The 17,060-nt window shown below is 47.0% G+C and overlaps 1 protein-coding gene across 1 annotated transcript in view; it reads left to right on the top strand.

Moving 5' to 3' along the window:
• Positions 1-17,060, top strand: part of UNC5D (unc-5 netrin receptor D) — a 991,829-nt gene that overhangs the window by 833,385 nt on the left and 141,384 nt on the right. Inside the window, exons 12-13 of the mRNA XM_082253174.1 lie at positions 12,492-12,657; positions 14,575-14,802. Of these exons, the coding sequence (XP_082109300.1) occupies positions 12,492-12,657; positions 14,575-14,802 (394 nt within the window). The remainder of the gene's footprint in view (positions 1-12,491; positions 12,658-14,574; positions 14,803-17,060) is intronic.

The following is a 17,060-nucleotide window of genomic DNA, read 5'->3' as shown; positions in this document are numbered from 1 at the left end:
ACCGGCGGTGCGCTCCCACCCCCACTCGGCAGCAGGGACTCCGATGTGTGTGTCAGATGGCCCTGATTGCCCCCTGACACCCACGATCGTTCCCCGCTGAGAGAGAAGGACGGTCGGATGTTGTAATCACAGCTGACCGTTCTTCTCCCTGGAATGATCACAGAGCTCCTTCTATATAGGATCACATGTCTCTATGATCATTTCACAAGCCCCTCCCCCCCACAGTTAGAAACACCCCCTAGGTACACATTTAACCCTTTGATTGCCCCTGGATTAACCCCTTCCCTGCCAGTGTCATTAGTATAGTGACAGTGCATATTTTTAGCACTGATTACTGTAGTAATGTCACTGGTCCCCCCAAAAGTGTCAAAAATGTCAGTTAGGGGTCCGATCTGTCCGCCGCAATTTCGCCGTCCAGCTAAAAATCCCAGATCGCCATTAGTAAAAAAAAAAAAAAAAAAAAAAAAAAACAATAAAAATTACATAAATCTTTCCCCTAGTTTGTAGATGCGATAACTTTTGCGCAAACCAATTAAAATACGCTTTTTGTAATTTTTTTTACCAAAAATATGTAGCAGAAAACAAATTGGCCTAAACTGCTAAAAAAATTTAATTTTTTACATTTTTTTTATTGGGAATGTTTTATAGCAGAATGTGAAAATTATTGTTTTGTTTTTGTTTTTTCAGAATTGTCGCTCTTTTTTGGTTTATAGAGCAAAATCTAAAAATCGCACAGGTGATCAAATACCACCAAAAGAAAGCTCTGTGTGTGGGGAATAAAATGATGTCAATTTTATTTGGGTAGAGCGTCGCATGACCGCGCAATTGTCCGTTAAATTAACGCAGTGCCGAATCGCAAAAAATGACCTGGTCATTAAGAGGGGAAAATCTTCCGGGGCTGAAGTGGTTACAATATGATTTGTGTCACAATTGTATACGCTAGATTGTTTTTTTTCTTTATTTGCTGATTCCCCCCCCCCCCACAATTTTTACCCTTAAGGCCCCGTTCACACTGGGGTGATCCGACTTCCAGGGGTGACCTCGGAGCGGCCGGCACGGACTTCATAACATTGAAGTCTATGACGGTTGCTCCTGGTCGCCCCAAAGAAGTTCCGGACCCTTTTTCTAAGTCAGAGCGACTTGTGTCGCTCCTATTAGAACGGGTCCGCAGCTTCCCTATGGGAGGCGACCTACGGCGACCTGTGAGGCGACCAGGTCGCCTCACAGGTCGCCCCAGTGTGAAGGGGGACTCAATATTGTATGTGTCCTGGTTTGAAGGGATGAGGTGGGAACCCCAATAACCATACAATACCCGGGGTTCAGCTCAGTGAATGGCAGTAAAATCGTTCAGGTTTATAACATTGTTTCGATTTATGGTAAAAGCAACGTTCCATTCCTTCCCCCCCCCCCCTTTTTTTTTGACTTACACATCCCATGAGGTCCCTGGGAGAGTTTCTAGATTCAGAAGGAAGAAGTGGGGCGGGTAGATATTTGCAGCGACATATCTGGAAGAAGGAAGCACCTTGACACCACCGTGGTGTTATCAGCCCAGCAGAGCCGGGCCCCCGATGGCCGTTCTCCTCTCCATCAAATGAAGACACGGCTTCCATCCGGACTCCTTCCGACAGCGCCGAGATAAGGACACAACGCTTCCCTTCTTTATTTCTTTCTGTCTAAAATGAGAGAACTTCTTTATTTATTTTATCATCTTGTGGTTTATAGATGAAATGAATTCCACAAGCAGCGGATCCGAACCCGGGGAGAGAAAAGATTATTTTTAATATCAAGCAGCTGAAAGACGTATCTGTATCCGAGCAGACAGAAAATCTCATTGAGTTCGGGTGAAATATCTGCAATCCGGGGAAACGCACAACACACAGGAGATTGGCAGAGAAGATTTCCCTTCCATGGAGTCAATGCAGAGAATTCTATTCTAAATGATAGAAATTTGTAAAGCTGAACTCCAGTCTTTACAAATATTGTCCGAATACGAGATCCTCCGGATTCTTCCTTCACCCTCGGAGATCTCTATGTATTTCTTCCAAATCTGTGCAGGAATCCAGTGTGAGACTTCCTGTAATAAAGACCGCCCACTGCTGCTCTCTCTCCTTGTGCAGGGGGACTGGTCTTGTCTCCGCCCCTCCTGTACTTTCCTGCAGGCAACCTAAAGTAGGTGGGGTCTTCTGGGCCCCACCCATATCTCTGCACTCCTCTCTCCTTGTGCAGGGTGACTGGTCTTGTTTCCGCCCCTCCTGTACTTTCCTGTAGGCAGCCTGAAGTAGGTGGAGCCTGCTGGGCACCACCCACAGCTCTGCACTCCTCTCTCTCCTTATGCACGGTGACTGGTCTTGTCTCCGCCCCCTCCTGTACTTTCCTGCAGGCAGTCTGAAGTAGGTAGAGCCTGCTGAGCCCCACCCACATCTCTGCACTCCTCTCTCTCCTTATGCAGGGTGACTGGTCTTGTCTCCGCCCCCTCCTGTACTTTCCTGCAGGAAGCCTGCAGTAGGTGGAGCCTGCTGAGCCCCACCCACATCTCTGCACTCCTCTCTCTCCTTATGCACGGTGACTGGTCTTGTCTCCGCCCCCTCCTGTACTTTCCTGCAGGAAGCCTGCAGTAGGTGGAGCCTGCTGGGCCCCACCCACAGCTCTACACTCCTCTCTCTCCTTATGCACGGTGACTGGTCTTGTCTCCGCCCCCTCCTGTACTTTCCTGCAGGAAGCCTGCAGTAGGTGGAGCCTGCTGGGCCCCACCCACAGCTCTACACTCCTCTCTCTCCTTATGCACGGTGACTGGTCTTGTCTCCGCCCCCTCCTGTACTTTCCTGCAGGCAGCCTGAAGTAGGTGGAGCCTGCTGGGCCCCACCCACAGCTCTGCACACCTCTCTCTCCTTATGCAGGGTGACTGGTCTAGTCTCCGCCCCCTCCTGTACTTTCCAGCAGGCAGCCTGAAGTAGGTGGAGTCTGCTGGGCCCCACCCACAACTCTGCACTCCTCTCTCTCCTTATGCACGGTGACTGGTCTTGTCTCCGCCCCCTCCTGTACTTCCCTGCAGGAAGCCTGAAGTAGGTGGAGCCTGCTGGGCCCCACCCACAGCTCTGCACTACTCTCTCTCCTTATGCACGGTGACTGGTCTTGTCTCCGCCCCCCTCCTGTAGTTTTCTGCAGGCACCATGATGTAGGTGGACCCTTCTGGGCCCCACCCACAGCTCTGTCATTGGCTCCAGCTGTAGTCAATCAAATCCTGGGATGATTTAGTGGGGGGCGGGGCTGAGGTGCCTGGTCTGTTGCAATAGATGCAGACAGGGTGGCTTGGGAGTGAGCCTGCATGAGTGCCCCCATAGAAACCATCTTTCTATGTGGGCGTCTTTCTATGGGAGGACCAGGAGTACCAGTGGGGGACCCAAGAAGTGGGGGTTCAGGGTCGAACTGTGCAAAATCATTACAGAACCAGTGAGTACAACATGTTTTATGTTTTATTAAAAAAAGCAACACACCTTTAATATCACATTAAGCCCCCATTAACACTGGTGCGGCTTGTCATGTGATTTGACAGATTGAAGTCACATGACACGCCGCACCTTATCACTGTCTATAGAACCGTTCACATCGGTACGACTCCGACTTACATTAACTTTGAAAAGTTTCCTGCACTATTTTTAGTGATTTTAGGTGCGTCTTGCATTGATATTTGTGCATGAAGCTACGATAAATAAAGCTTGTTTAAAGGTAAATTTAATATCAAATAAGCCCAACTGTGCTTTAACCCCTTCCCGTCCATGCTGAATGATGGCTACAGTGCGGGCTTACTCTATTGATGTCCTCCTGTGATCGCACTGCCTGTGCACCCCCTGTGGGGTGGGGGCGGGGCACTCTGTGATCGCTGAGACCTTCGGACTGACAGCGTGAGGAGAGAAGAATAACCGAGAGAAGGTAACCAGTCAGTGCCCATCCGTGCTGCCAATCAGTGCCCATCAGTGCTTCCTCATCAGCTCTGCCTATCAGTGCCACCTATCAGTGCCTCCTATCAGTGCCCATCAGTGCCATCTATCAGTGCTGCCTATCAGTGCCCCTCAGTGATGCCTATCAATGCCACCTATCAGTGCCTATCATTGCCACATCATCAGTGCCCACCAGTGCTTCCTCATCAGTGCCCATCAGTGCTGTCTATCAGTGCTGCCTATCAGTGCCGCTCAGTGCCACCTATCAGTCCTACTTCAGCAGTGCCCACCAGTGCTGCCTCATCAGTGCCATCTATCAGTGCTGCCTATCGGTGATGCTCAGTGACACCTATTAGTCCTACTTCAGCAGTGCCCACCAGTACTGCCTCATCAGTGCACATCAGTGCTGCCTCTTCAGTGCACATCAGTGCACATCAGTGAAAGAGAAAAACGACCTGTTTGCAAAATTTTATAACAAACTGTGAAAAATGTTTTTTTTTTTTCAAAAGTTTTGGTCTTTTTTGTTTGTTTAGCAAAGAATAAAAAACCCAGTGATGAAAAAATACCACCAATAGAAGTCTCTATTTGTGTGAAAGAAATGTCATTTGGGTACAGTGTAGTATGACCGCGCAATTGTCCTTCAAAGTGTGACAGCGCTGAAAGCTGAGAATTGGTCTGGGCAGGAAGGGGGTGAAAGTGCCCGGTAGGCAAGGGGTTAATAAAGGATACGGCATTATTGCACATTGTATGAGTTCTGCTGATTTTTCTACTCTGTAGTAAACAAACCGTCTCACATGTTTCGTCATTGGGATCCGGCAGACAAGACGGTGAAATGAGAATTCCATCAGCTTTAGAAGTCTCCCAAAGTCCAACAAATGGCGTTGTCTCTGTAATGATTGTGTCCCGGGAAGGTGATATCTCCTCTGCTGGTATCAGTTATCCACCAATTCATCGTTATCAATCTCTCTGTCTGCTTCCTCTTTATTCCCCTCCATCTGGGATTCACCACCCCCTGTCCCCGTCTCCTCCGTACTTCACTACGTCCCTCTCCCTCCTTCTCTGTCTTCCCCACTCCTGACCTTCATTCTCTCCTCCTTGTCTCCATTAATGGTCCCCTGGGACCCTCACCAGACTTTCATGTATCTTGAATGGGACCTAATGGGTTTTTAGCACCTGTCTTTAAATGACAAGCTTGCACCAATTGGAAAGGTGAAGAAGTGAACCTCCATTAAATGGGACAGAACGCCAGAGACCAAATAATCCCCAAACGCCACTTTGGTGTCTTCACATTTAAACGCTCAACACTTTTAAGATGTGAAGCCCTAGAGCAATGCTGTCTGCATCTGCCTAAAAGCATAGATAGAGTGCATTACCCAACCCTGTGTGCTATCTTTGTGTATGGATGCAATGCATGCTGTGTGTCCCCGGATCTATTTCAAGATCAGATTTGATGGTCTAGAAATCTTTGAAAGACTTGCAGTACAGAACATCCTTTTTCTACAAATGTTGGGTGCAGTATGCCAATTATTTAAATCCTCTAAGGCCAGGCTGATTCAGCCCAAGAGCTTCATTTCTGGTATATATAACGTACATTTATATCACTGCTTCCTATACGGTGGAATGTACTAAAAATTGCTGTACTTTGAATAGGACAGGTGTCTTGACTTTAAAAGGAGCAATAGTAGGAGCCATAGACGTAGATATTCCTGTACTTTGCCTACTGTCCAACATTTAGCTCAAAATGAACCCACTGCCAGGCCCTGGTTCTCTCTTCTTAGGCCTTCAGCCAGCTGCAGATCCCCTAACCTCCCACAGTGCCTCTCAGCTCCTATAGTGCCACCCAACCTCCCATATTGGCCCACAGTACCCCAAGGCCCCCTAAGATTCCCACAGTGCCCATCAACCTCCCACAGTGTATCCCAGCTCTCCTTGTGCCACCAAACCTCCCATAATGGCCCACCGTGTGGCCCTTGATCTCTCTTCCTGAGCCTTTAGCTAACTGCAGGTTCCCTAACCTCCCACAGTGCCTCTAAGCTCCTATAGTGCCACCCAACCTCCCATATTGGCCCACAGTACCCCAAGGCCCCCTAAGATCCCCACAGTGCCCATCAACCTCCCACAGTGTATCCCAGCTCTCCTTGTGCCACCAAACCTCCCATAATGGCCCACCGTGTGGCCCTTGATCTCTCTTCCTGAGCCTTTATCTAACTGCAGGTTCCCTAACCTCCCACAGTGCCTCTAAGCTCCTATAGTGCCACCCAACCTCCCATATTGGCCCACAGTACCCCAAGGCCCCCTAAGATCCCCACAGTGCCCATCAACCTCCCACAGTGTATCCCAGCTCTCCTTGTGCCACCAAACCTCCCATAATGGCCCACCGTGTGGCCCTTGATCTCTCTTCCTGAGCCTTTAGCTAACTGCAGGTTCCCTAACCTCCCACAGTGCCTCTAAGCTCCTATAGTGCCACCCAACCTCCCATAGTGGCCCACAGTACCCCAAGGCCCCCTAAGATCCCCACAGTGCCTGTCAACCTCCAACAGTGCCTCCCAGCTCTCCTTGTGCCACCAAACCTCCCATAATGTCCCACCGTATGTCCCTTGCTCTATCTTCCTGAGCCTTTAGCTAACTGCAGGTTCCCTAACCTCCCACAGTGCCTCACAGCTCCTATAGTGCTGCCCAATCTCCCATAGTGATCTATAGTGCCCCCAAGGCCCCCTAAGAACCATCCGTCCCCACAGTTCCTGCCAGCCTCCCATACTGGCACCTAACCTCCCATATAGGCCCACTGTGTGGCCCTGGCTCTCTCTTCCTGGGCCTTCAGCTAGCTACAGATCCCCTAACCTCACACAGACTATAGGAAAGGCAGTTTAACCTTAAAATACCTAGGGGGTTCTTCACTGTGAGAGTGGTAAGGATAGTTTAAAAAAACTATTAGATGGGCACCTTAAAGACCACAACATACAGGGGTATACAATGTACAGCATACAGGGGTATAAAATGTACAACATACAGGGGGTATCCAATGTACAACATACAGGGGTATACAATGTACAACATACAGGGGTATACAATATACAACATACAGGGGTATACAATGTACAACATACAGAGGTATACAATGTACAACATACAGGGGTATACAATGTACAACATACAGGGGTATACAATGTACAACATACAGGGGGTATACAATATACAACATACAGGGGTATACAATGTACAACATACAGGGGGTATACAATGTACAACATTCAGGGGTATACAATATACAACATACAGGGGTATACAATGTACAACATACAGGGGTATACAATGTACAACATACAGGGGTATACAATGTACAACATACAGGGGTATACAATGTACAACATACAGGGGTATACAATGTACAACATACAGGGGTATACAATATACAACATACAGGGGTATACAATGTACAACATACAGAGGTATACAATGTACAACATACAGGGGTATACAATGTACAACATACAGGGGTATACAATGTACAACATACAGGGGTATACAATGTACAACATACAGGGGTATACAATGTACAACATACAGGGGTATACAATGTACAACATACAGGGGTATACAGTGTACAACATACAGGGGTATACAATGTACAACATACAGGGGTATACAATATACAACATACAGGGGTATACAATGTACAACATACAGGGGTATACAATGTACAACATACAGGGGTATACAATGTACAACATACAGGGGGTATACAATGTACAACATACAGGGGGAATACAATGTACAACATACAGGGGGTATACAATGTACAACATACAGGGGTATACAATGTACAGCATACAGGGGTATAAAATGTACAACATACAGGGGGTATCCAATGTACAACATACAGGGGTATACAATGTACAACATACAGGGGTATACAATATACAACATACAGGGGTATACAATGTACAACATACAGAGGTATACAATGTACAACATACAGGGGTATACAATGTACAACATACAGGGGTATACAATGTACAACATACAGGGGGTATACAATATACAACATACAGGGGTATACAATGTACAACATACAGGGGGTATACAATGTACAACATTCAGGGGTATACAATATACAACATACAGGGGTATACAATGTACAACATACAGGGGTATACAATGTACAACATACAGGGGTATACAATGTACAACATACAGGGGTATACAATATACAACATACAGGGGTATACAATGTACAACATACAGAGGTATACAATGTACAACATACAGGGGTATACAATGTACAACATACAGGGGTATACAATGTACAACATACAGGGGTATACAATGTACAACATACAGGGGTATACAATGTACAACATACAGGGGTATACAGTGTACAACATACAGGGGTATACAATGTACAACATACAGGGGTATACAATATACAACATACAGGGGTATACAATGTACAACATACAGGGGTATACAATGTACAACATACAGGGGTATACAATGTACAACATACAGGGGGTATACAATGTACAACATACAGGGGGAATACAATGTACAACATACAGGGGGTATACAATGTACAACATACAGGGGTATACAATGTACAACATACAGGGGGTATACAATGTACAACATACATGGGTATACAATGTACAACATACAGGGGTATACAATGTACAACATACAGGGGTATACAATGTACAGTTAACAGCAAACACACACACACATCATAGGTTGAACTGGATGGACTGATGTCTTTTTTCAACCTCACTAACTATGTAACTAAGTGCCTCCCAGCTTCCATAATGGCACCTAACCTTCCATAGTGGCCCACTGTGTGGCCCTGGCTCTCTCTTCCTGGGCCTTCAGCTAGCTGCAGACCCCCTAACCTCCCACAGTGGCTCCCAGCTTCCATATTGGCACCTAACCTCCCATATTGGCCCACTAATTGGCCCTGGCTCTCCCTTCCGGGGATCTGCAGCTAGCTGCAGATCCCCTAACCTTCTACAGTGCCTCTCAGCTCCTGCCACCCATTCTCCTATAGCGATCCATAGTGCCCCCAAGGCCCACTAAGAACCATCAGTCCCCACAGTGCCTGCCAGCCTCTCTTAGTGCTTCCCAGCTCCTATAGTGCCACCAAACCTCCCATAGTGGTTTATTCTCTGGCCATGGTTCTCTCTCTCTTCCTCAGCCTTCAGAAAGCTGCAGATCTCTTAACCTCCCACAGTGCCTCCCAGCTTCCATAATGACAGCTAACCTCCCATAGTGGGCCACTGTGTGGCACTGGCTCTCTCTTCCTGGGCCCTCAGCTAGCTGCAGATCCCCTAACCTCCTAAAGTGCCTCTCAGCTCCTATAGTGCCACCCAATCTCCTATAGTGGTCCATAGTGCCCCCAAGGCCCCCTAAGAACCACAGTGACCCCCAGCTTCCATAGTGGCACCCAACCCCCCCCCCCCATAGTGACCCACAGTACCACTCAACTACTCATGGTACCCCCAGACCCCCTTAGACCCTCAGTCCCCACAGTGCCTACCAACCTCCCACAGTGCCCCCAGCTCATCAAATGCCCCTAGCTTGTTACAGAGCCTCCAGACCCCATAATAACCCCAACAGTGTCTCATAGTGCCCCTCACCCCCCTGCAGTGCTCTCCAGTCTCCCTACAAAACCCCCATCCCCCTCCAGAGAACCCATCCCACACAGTTGTCTCCAGCTCCTTCTTCACCTACAGCACCGCCAAGTCTGCTGGTCCCCTCAACCCCCACCCTTCAAAGTGACACCCAGCCCATCCAGAGCCCTCCATATTTTCAGTAAATTAGTATTTTGTATTTCCATACTGTTACTGTGAGAGTATACATTTTATTTTTTTTTTTTTTTTACTTTTGGGGCGTGGAAAGTTTTGGAGGAATTTACTGGGCCATGGTTTAAATAAGGCTGAGAACCCCTAGGCCTCCACCAACTCAAGTGACCATATTATATAGAGCAGTGGCAACCATATTATATAGAGCAGTGTCTTGATTTGACGCAATATCTTGCCCAGGACAAGTCTATATAAAGTTGGGTTCAAATTAGGGACCCAATGAGGTTTAATAATCAAAAAAAAAAAAAGACTGTAAAGGGGTTCGACTGGGGGTACTTTTTTTTTTTTTTACAACATAATGATAATTAGGGATGATCGAACTTTTCAAAATTTCGGTTCGGCCAGAAAATCCGAACTTCCCGAAAGTTCGGCCCGGATTTCAGAACCCCATTGAAATCAATGGGACCCGAACTTCGGTAATCAAAAAACACCATTTTGAAGCCCTAAAACCCAATAAATGCCCCTAAAAAGTGCCTAGGGTTCTGGGTCATGCCCCAGGGTCTATTAATCACACAAAAAAACAGTTCTTAAAAATTGTAATTTTTGATAGAGAGCCAATTATTGAAAAAAAAAAAAAAAAAAAAAAATGTCTTTGGATTTAGTATCTGGGGGGTCTAAAAGGTGTACCTGTGAAGTTTCAGCTCTGTAGCATGTCCAGAACCAGAAAAAAAGATTGTTTGTATTAGGTCACTTATAGAACAGGATAGTGGCTTCTCTCTTTTCACACCTTGCCGGTTTAGTAGCAAGCGTTTTTTTGGGCATTTTTTTGGGTCTTTTGAGGCAGGCTAAACATCTGAACTTGTGTATACGGGTATATATACACACATACTTATATGTATATATACACCTAGACATATATAGGTGTGATAATAGCAGAAATATATGCTTGCGCTAATGAAATAATTAACACTAATATGGCTCTGCTCCTATAACACCTATATATGTGCAGGTGTATATATACATACATGGGTGTGTATATATACCCCCTATACACATGTTCAGATGTCATGCCTGACTCCAAACATGTGCTCAAAAAATCCCTATAAACGCCTGCAGCCCAAAAGCAAGCTGACCGGAGAGAAGCCATATTAGTGCAGCAAATGTGACTTCAGAGAAACAATATTTTCTCTATAGCGGTCACCCTGATATGGAAGGGTTTGGTCACCCTGCCATAGCAGTCAGTTAACCCTACACTACACTACGGTCACCCTGACACTTAACACTTTCGTTACAGAAACTAAATTTTTGCATCTAACTAAAGTGTAAGAGCACTCTAACTACACTAGATATCCCTTTCCTCACACTAATAAATGCTAAATGACACTTTTAAAGTAAAATTAACAGAACTGCTTCCACTCTCTTCCATGTCCAGTATAACAATGCTAGGAATTTGGTGGGGGCTATCTTATATACTGGGGGGCGTATTCACTGATTGGCCTAGGGACCCCCTAGTCACTCCAATCACATTCCTAGCATCCTCCTGCCCCCTCAATTGGCTTTTGCTAATGGTTATGGTCCAATCACAGGCTTTTAAAGCCCATTTCCTGTCCCATTGCATTTTGGTCAGTTCTGGTTGCCGAATTCTGAACTTTTTCAGCAAAAAGTTCTAAATTCGGCCGAACCTCGAACAGTCAATGTTCGGGTCGAACCAATGGTCGACCCGAACCGTTCGATCATCCCTAATGATAATTTCAGAATTATCTCATGGTTATAGTTGTTGTCGCAATATTATTATTATATAGGATTTATATAGCGCCGTCAGTTTACAACTTGAGGGTAGACAGTACAAATACAATACACTTTAATACAGTAGGAATCTGAGGGCTCTGCTCATTAGAGCTTACAATCTAAGAGGGAGGGTCAAGAGATACAAGAGGTACTAACTGTGGGGGATGGGCTAATGGAGGAGATAAAAGTACAGTTGTTAGGTGGATGCCGTATAGGTTTCTCGGAAGAGATGAGTTTTCAGGGATCGTCTGAAAGTAGACAAAGTAGGAGATAGTCTGACAGATGGGGGTAGAGGATGGGAGAAGCTCGGGAGAAGTCTTGGAGGTGAGCATTGGACGTGGTTATAAGGGACCTAGAGAGCAGGAGGTCCTGGGAGGAATGAAGAGAACAAGTTGGTTGGTATTTTGAGACCAGATTAGTGCTGTAGCTGGGCTATTGAATTTAATTTGTTGGTTGTGTGGCAGCCAATGGAGGGATTGGCAAAGAGGGGTAGCAGACACAGAATGGTTTGCAAGGTGGATGAGCCTGGCAGCAGCGTTCATGATGGACTGAATATAAAGTTGTCATGCAACACAGTCATTCTAGTAGATGGTTGTTGGCCATGGCTGGTGGCTGTATCTTCAGAACACCAGTATCAGATAAAAAATAATAATCCAGAATTTTAGGCCGATAACCCTTTTTTTTTTCTTTTATATCAAATACATCTTCAGGTCAGGGCTATGGTGGTTTATTCTATGCTGGTCCAACCTGCACTCAATGCATATCTCATGTCACCAAAATATATTGGAAGGGCTCGCTATTCCCCAACAACGATCACCCATCCCCGAACAACCTTCTCATTCTGTCAGAATTTTCATCTTATGGATTTTATTAGGAATTCAAATTGATTTTCTGTGATGGATTAATAAAGTTGTTTGATAAGTGTTTGTAGTTCTCGATATAACTCAGATTTTTTTTTTTTTTTTGTTGAAAGTTTGCCGCTGGAAGGATCGGAGGTTCTCCTGGGACCCGAGGTCACCTGTGGACCACTTGATTTGACCTTCTCTACTCCTGTGGCCTTAACCATCCCCCACTGCGCCGAAGTCAGCTGTGACTGGAACGTCCGACTGAAGAGGAGAACCCAACAGGGAAAATGGGAGGCAAGTGTCCTATGAGCGCATAATAGACCCGATTCATAAAGCTTTACATGAGGGTGAGCCACTGGACTCTCATTGTAAAGGATAAGTTCACATTTTATAGTACAGAACCTGTCTGTGCTCTCCTCCATCCCAATAGTGGGCAGGGGATCTTCTCCCCGCACCCACTGTCACAATTTGAAAACCGCAAGGCTATGCAGGGCTCCGCCCACACAGCCACATCGTTCATTCAGTTCTCTGTGGATAAATGAACTACAACTATCGTTGGCCAAATGGAAGAATGGTGAAACATTCCCATAGACACTCCTAAACCTTGTGGACGGCCTTCCCAGAAGAGTTGAAGCTGTTATAGCTGCAAAGGGTGGAGCCAACCCAATATTGAACCCTACGGACTAAGACTGGGAGGTCATTAAAGTTCATGTGTGTGTAAAGGCAGGCGTCCCAATACTTTTGGTAATATAGTGTATATAGAGAGGCGTCCCAATACTTTTGGTAATATAGTGTATATAGAGAGGCGTCCCAATACTTTTGGTAATATAGTGTATATAGAGAGGCGTCCCAATACTTTTCACAATATATTGTATCTGCCTGTATGAGAGGTACAGACAGACAGCTGACTTGGCATTGCACCCATCCTCCGCTGATCGGGGTGCAATGCTTGACAGGCTACAGTGTAAAAAATAATAAATACACATTTGTTTTAATTGCAAAAAAATGTGCATTTATATATTTATTTATTTTTTTAATAAAAGGGGAAGTTATCCATTAAATCTCATTGGCTGCAATGGCAAATAATTGTCACTTTTTAAAGTGGAAATTTAGTCAGAAAATGAAGTCCTGCTAGGTGACGTTAGGCCGGCCCATTTTGTAGGTATAAACATGTACAACATTACAAAGAATGGTCTATACTCTGTAACATCCAGTAATCGGCTCACCCTGCTCTGCACGCGCTCAGTTGCTCTCCGTTTTTTTTTAGGCACTGCAGAGTTTGTGGAGGCCGTTCTGCTGACAACCTTAAAACCCCCCTATCCTTTACAGCCAAGGAAGCTGCTTCTGTTTGATCTGCAACCGCACAAGTGATCAGTTATGACACCAGCCATCTGATGGTTTGACAGTTTTGCTTAAGCAGATGTGACAGTTAGCAATCCCGACATTCCAGGAATGTAACTGTTTTTTTTTTTTTAACCAGTTAAATTGATGGGTTTAGTTCCACTTTATGATTTACTGCTATAGCAAGAAAAAACAATGGTCTGGGGGCACTGAGGAGGTTCATGGTTCAGTGTGAGCTAACAACACGTTAATGTTAATAAAACATACAAAAATTTATTGTATTGTATGTATTAACCGCTTTACGACCCCCACCACAGCCGCTCCTGCGCGAATCACCGCAACTATAAGTCAGTCGCGCGCAGGAGGTGTGAGCACACCGCTGGCAGCGCGTTTCCACCCCCGCTCGTCAGCGGGGAAGCCGATGCACGGGGCAGGCGGCTCCGATTGCCGCCTGACACCCGCGATCGTTCCCCGCTGAGAGAGAAGAACGGTCGGTTGTTGTAAACGATGCCAAGGTGTTCCGGGAGCCGCATATCAAGTCAAGACCTGCTGCATGATAGTGAATGGCCGTCTCATCCTGGACCCCCGCCAGGCCACGCCCCCAAAGTTTTTCACTCCGTCTACCGGAGCTTAGTCATGGGGAACCCCTGGGGCTCCCGGGACACCGAGTCCCTCTCATCCAATATCATTCTCCGCCTCCCCATTTTAGCCATGGCCTTGGGGTAAAATGCTAGCCCACCCCTGGCCTCTAGGGGTGCTATCCTGCCTTATGTGTGTCAGAGGGGGGGTACACTAAAATAGGACCAACAGTTATGATGACACAATGAGAACTGTCATTTTCTGATCAGCCTCTCTCTCTTTTTCTTCCAGGAGGTGATGTGTACAGACGATGAAACCACTTCATTTTATTGCCTTCTGGACCCCTTTGCTTGCCATATATTAATGGACAGTTTTGGCACTTATGCTTTGGTGGGGGAACCCCTCACAGACTGTGCGGTGAAGGAGCTCAAAGTGGCCGTGTTTGGATGTATGTCCTGCAACTCCTTAGACTACAACCTGAGGGTCTATTGTATGGACAACACCCCGTGTGCATTTCAGGTAAGGCCGACCAATACAGAACGTGCCAACATGCGCCCCCTTGTGGTCTAACATTGCAATCCATCACCGATGACCGGTGCCGGGACAAGGTCACCTAGAGCCCGGGGCGACCATGCCAAACTCCCACCACCCTACGCCCTCCCAAGATGTATGAGCATTATTTTTTCAGTAAAAATCCCCCCTCCCCCAAAAAAATGATTTGCACTAATCTGCATGCTTACACCCTAAACACCCCCCCCCCCTACTCTCAGGATAAATCTACCCCCTGATGAAATCCCCCCTCCCAGCACAAATCATTGCCCCCCTCCCAGCTCAAGTACTCCCCCCCCCCACCCACCCACACACGATTCAACCCCCTCAAAAATGACTCCTCCTAGCACAAATCCTGTGCCCCACAAATTTCCCTGCCTGCGCCCCCGAGCCATGCCGGGCCCTTCATTCCCCCCTGCTCCAAAGCACCCCCCCCCCATGTTGAGGGAATGTGGCCTGTTATAGCTAAGGGGGAGGGGGCGCTTGTTCGTCCCCCTTTTCCTGGCCTGCCGGGCTGCATGCATGGATAAGGGTCTGGTATGGATTTTGAGGGAGGGGAGGGCCCACGCTATTTTTCTTTTTCAATGTTGGCATGGGGTTCCTCTTAGAATTCATAGCAGAACCGATGGGTCCGGTATGGATTGGGGGGGACCCAACGCTGTTTTTTTTTGTCAGGATTTTCTATTGCTGGCATTGTTTTGTTTAGATTTCAGCTGTCAGTAGGGAAGCCCCAGTCCATACCAGGACCATCGGTCCCCCCTGCCCCAAAGCACCCTCCCCCATGTTTAGGGCATGTGGCCTGGTATGGCTAAGGAGGGGGGGCTCACTTTCTTGTCACCCCTTTCCTGGCCTGCCTGGCTGCATGCTTGGACAGGGGTCTGGTATGGATTTTGGAGTGGGGGTGCGCCATTTTCTTTTTCATTTTTCGCATGGGGTTCCCCTTAGAATCCATACCAGACTAGAAGGGCCTGGGCCTGGTATGGATTGGGGGGGGGGGGGGTTGGGGGGGAGAACCTGACTTTTTTTTTTCTCTTGCCGGCATTTTTTTGTTTACATTTAGCTGTATTGGGGAGGCCCCAATCCATACCAGACCCTTCAGCCCCCCCCCTGTCCCAAAGCATTCCCCCCCCCCATGTTGAGGGCATGTGGCCTGGTATGGCTCAGGAGGAGGGGGCGCTCGCTCACTCGTGGGGTTCCCCCTATAATCCAAACCCGACACCGAAGGGCCTGGTATGGATTGGGGGGACTCTGCGCTGTTTTTTTTTTTGTCAGGATTTTTTATTGCTGGCATTGTTTTGTTTAGATTTCAGCTGTCAGTGGGGAAGCCCCAGTCCATACCAGGCCCTTCGGTCCCCCCTGCCCCAAAGCACCCTCCCCCATGTTTAAAGCATGTGGCCTGGTATGGCTAAGAAGGGGGTGCTCACTTTCTCGTTACCCCTTTCCTGGCCTGCCGGGCTGCATGCTTGGACAGGGGTCTGGTATGGATTTTGGAGTGGGGGGGGGGCACGCCATTTTTTATTTTTTTTTCATTTTTGGCATGGGGTTCCTCTTAGAATCCATACCAGACTAGAAGGGCCTGGTATGGATTGGGGGGGGACCTGACTTTTTTTTTTCTCTTGCCGTCATTTTTTTGTTTACATTTAGCTTTATTGGGGAGCCCCAATCCATACCAAATCCTTCAGATCCTTCAGCCCCCCCTGTCCCAAAGCATCCCCCCCCCATGTTGAGGGCATGTGGCCTGGTATGGCTCAGGAGGAGGGGGCGCTCGCTCACTCGTGGGGTTCCCCTTATAATCCAAACCTGACACCGAAGGGCCTGGTATGGATTGGGGGAACCCCACACTATTTTTTCCCCTGAATTTTCTCCTGCCAGCATTGCTTTGTTTACATTGGGGAAGCCCGCTGACAGCTGAGCAGTCATTGGTTGTTAAGGACGCGGGCGGCCGGCTTCTTGGCCAATTTTTTAACTGCCAGCTATTCTTCACACCGAATTTGAAATCGGTCGATCATTTTTCGACTGATCTGAATTCTAATTGTTCTGAAAATTTGGAATTCATTGGAAAAACGAATAAACTAAACAAATTTTTAAAGAATTTCAACAAATTTCCTTATTATTCATTACTATTTACATCTGAATCTCTGAATAACCAAACATTTGTCTAAATTTGTATTCGGACCAGAACTAACTGCACAGGTCCAGTGAATAGAGTGTGCCCAGGCACACCTGGC

Source organism: Pelophylax lessonae (genome assembly GCF_965119305.1).
Source record: "Pelophylax lessonae genome assembly, chromosome: 4".
Classification (NCBI taxonomy): Eukaryota; Metazoa; Chordata; class Amphibia; order Anura; family Ranidae; genus Pelophylax; species Pelophylax lessonae.
This window is presented reverse-complemented; position numbering and strand designations above follow the sequence as displayed.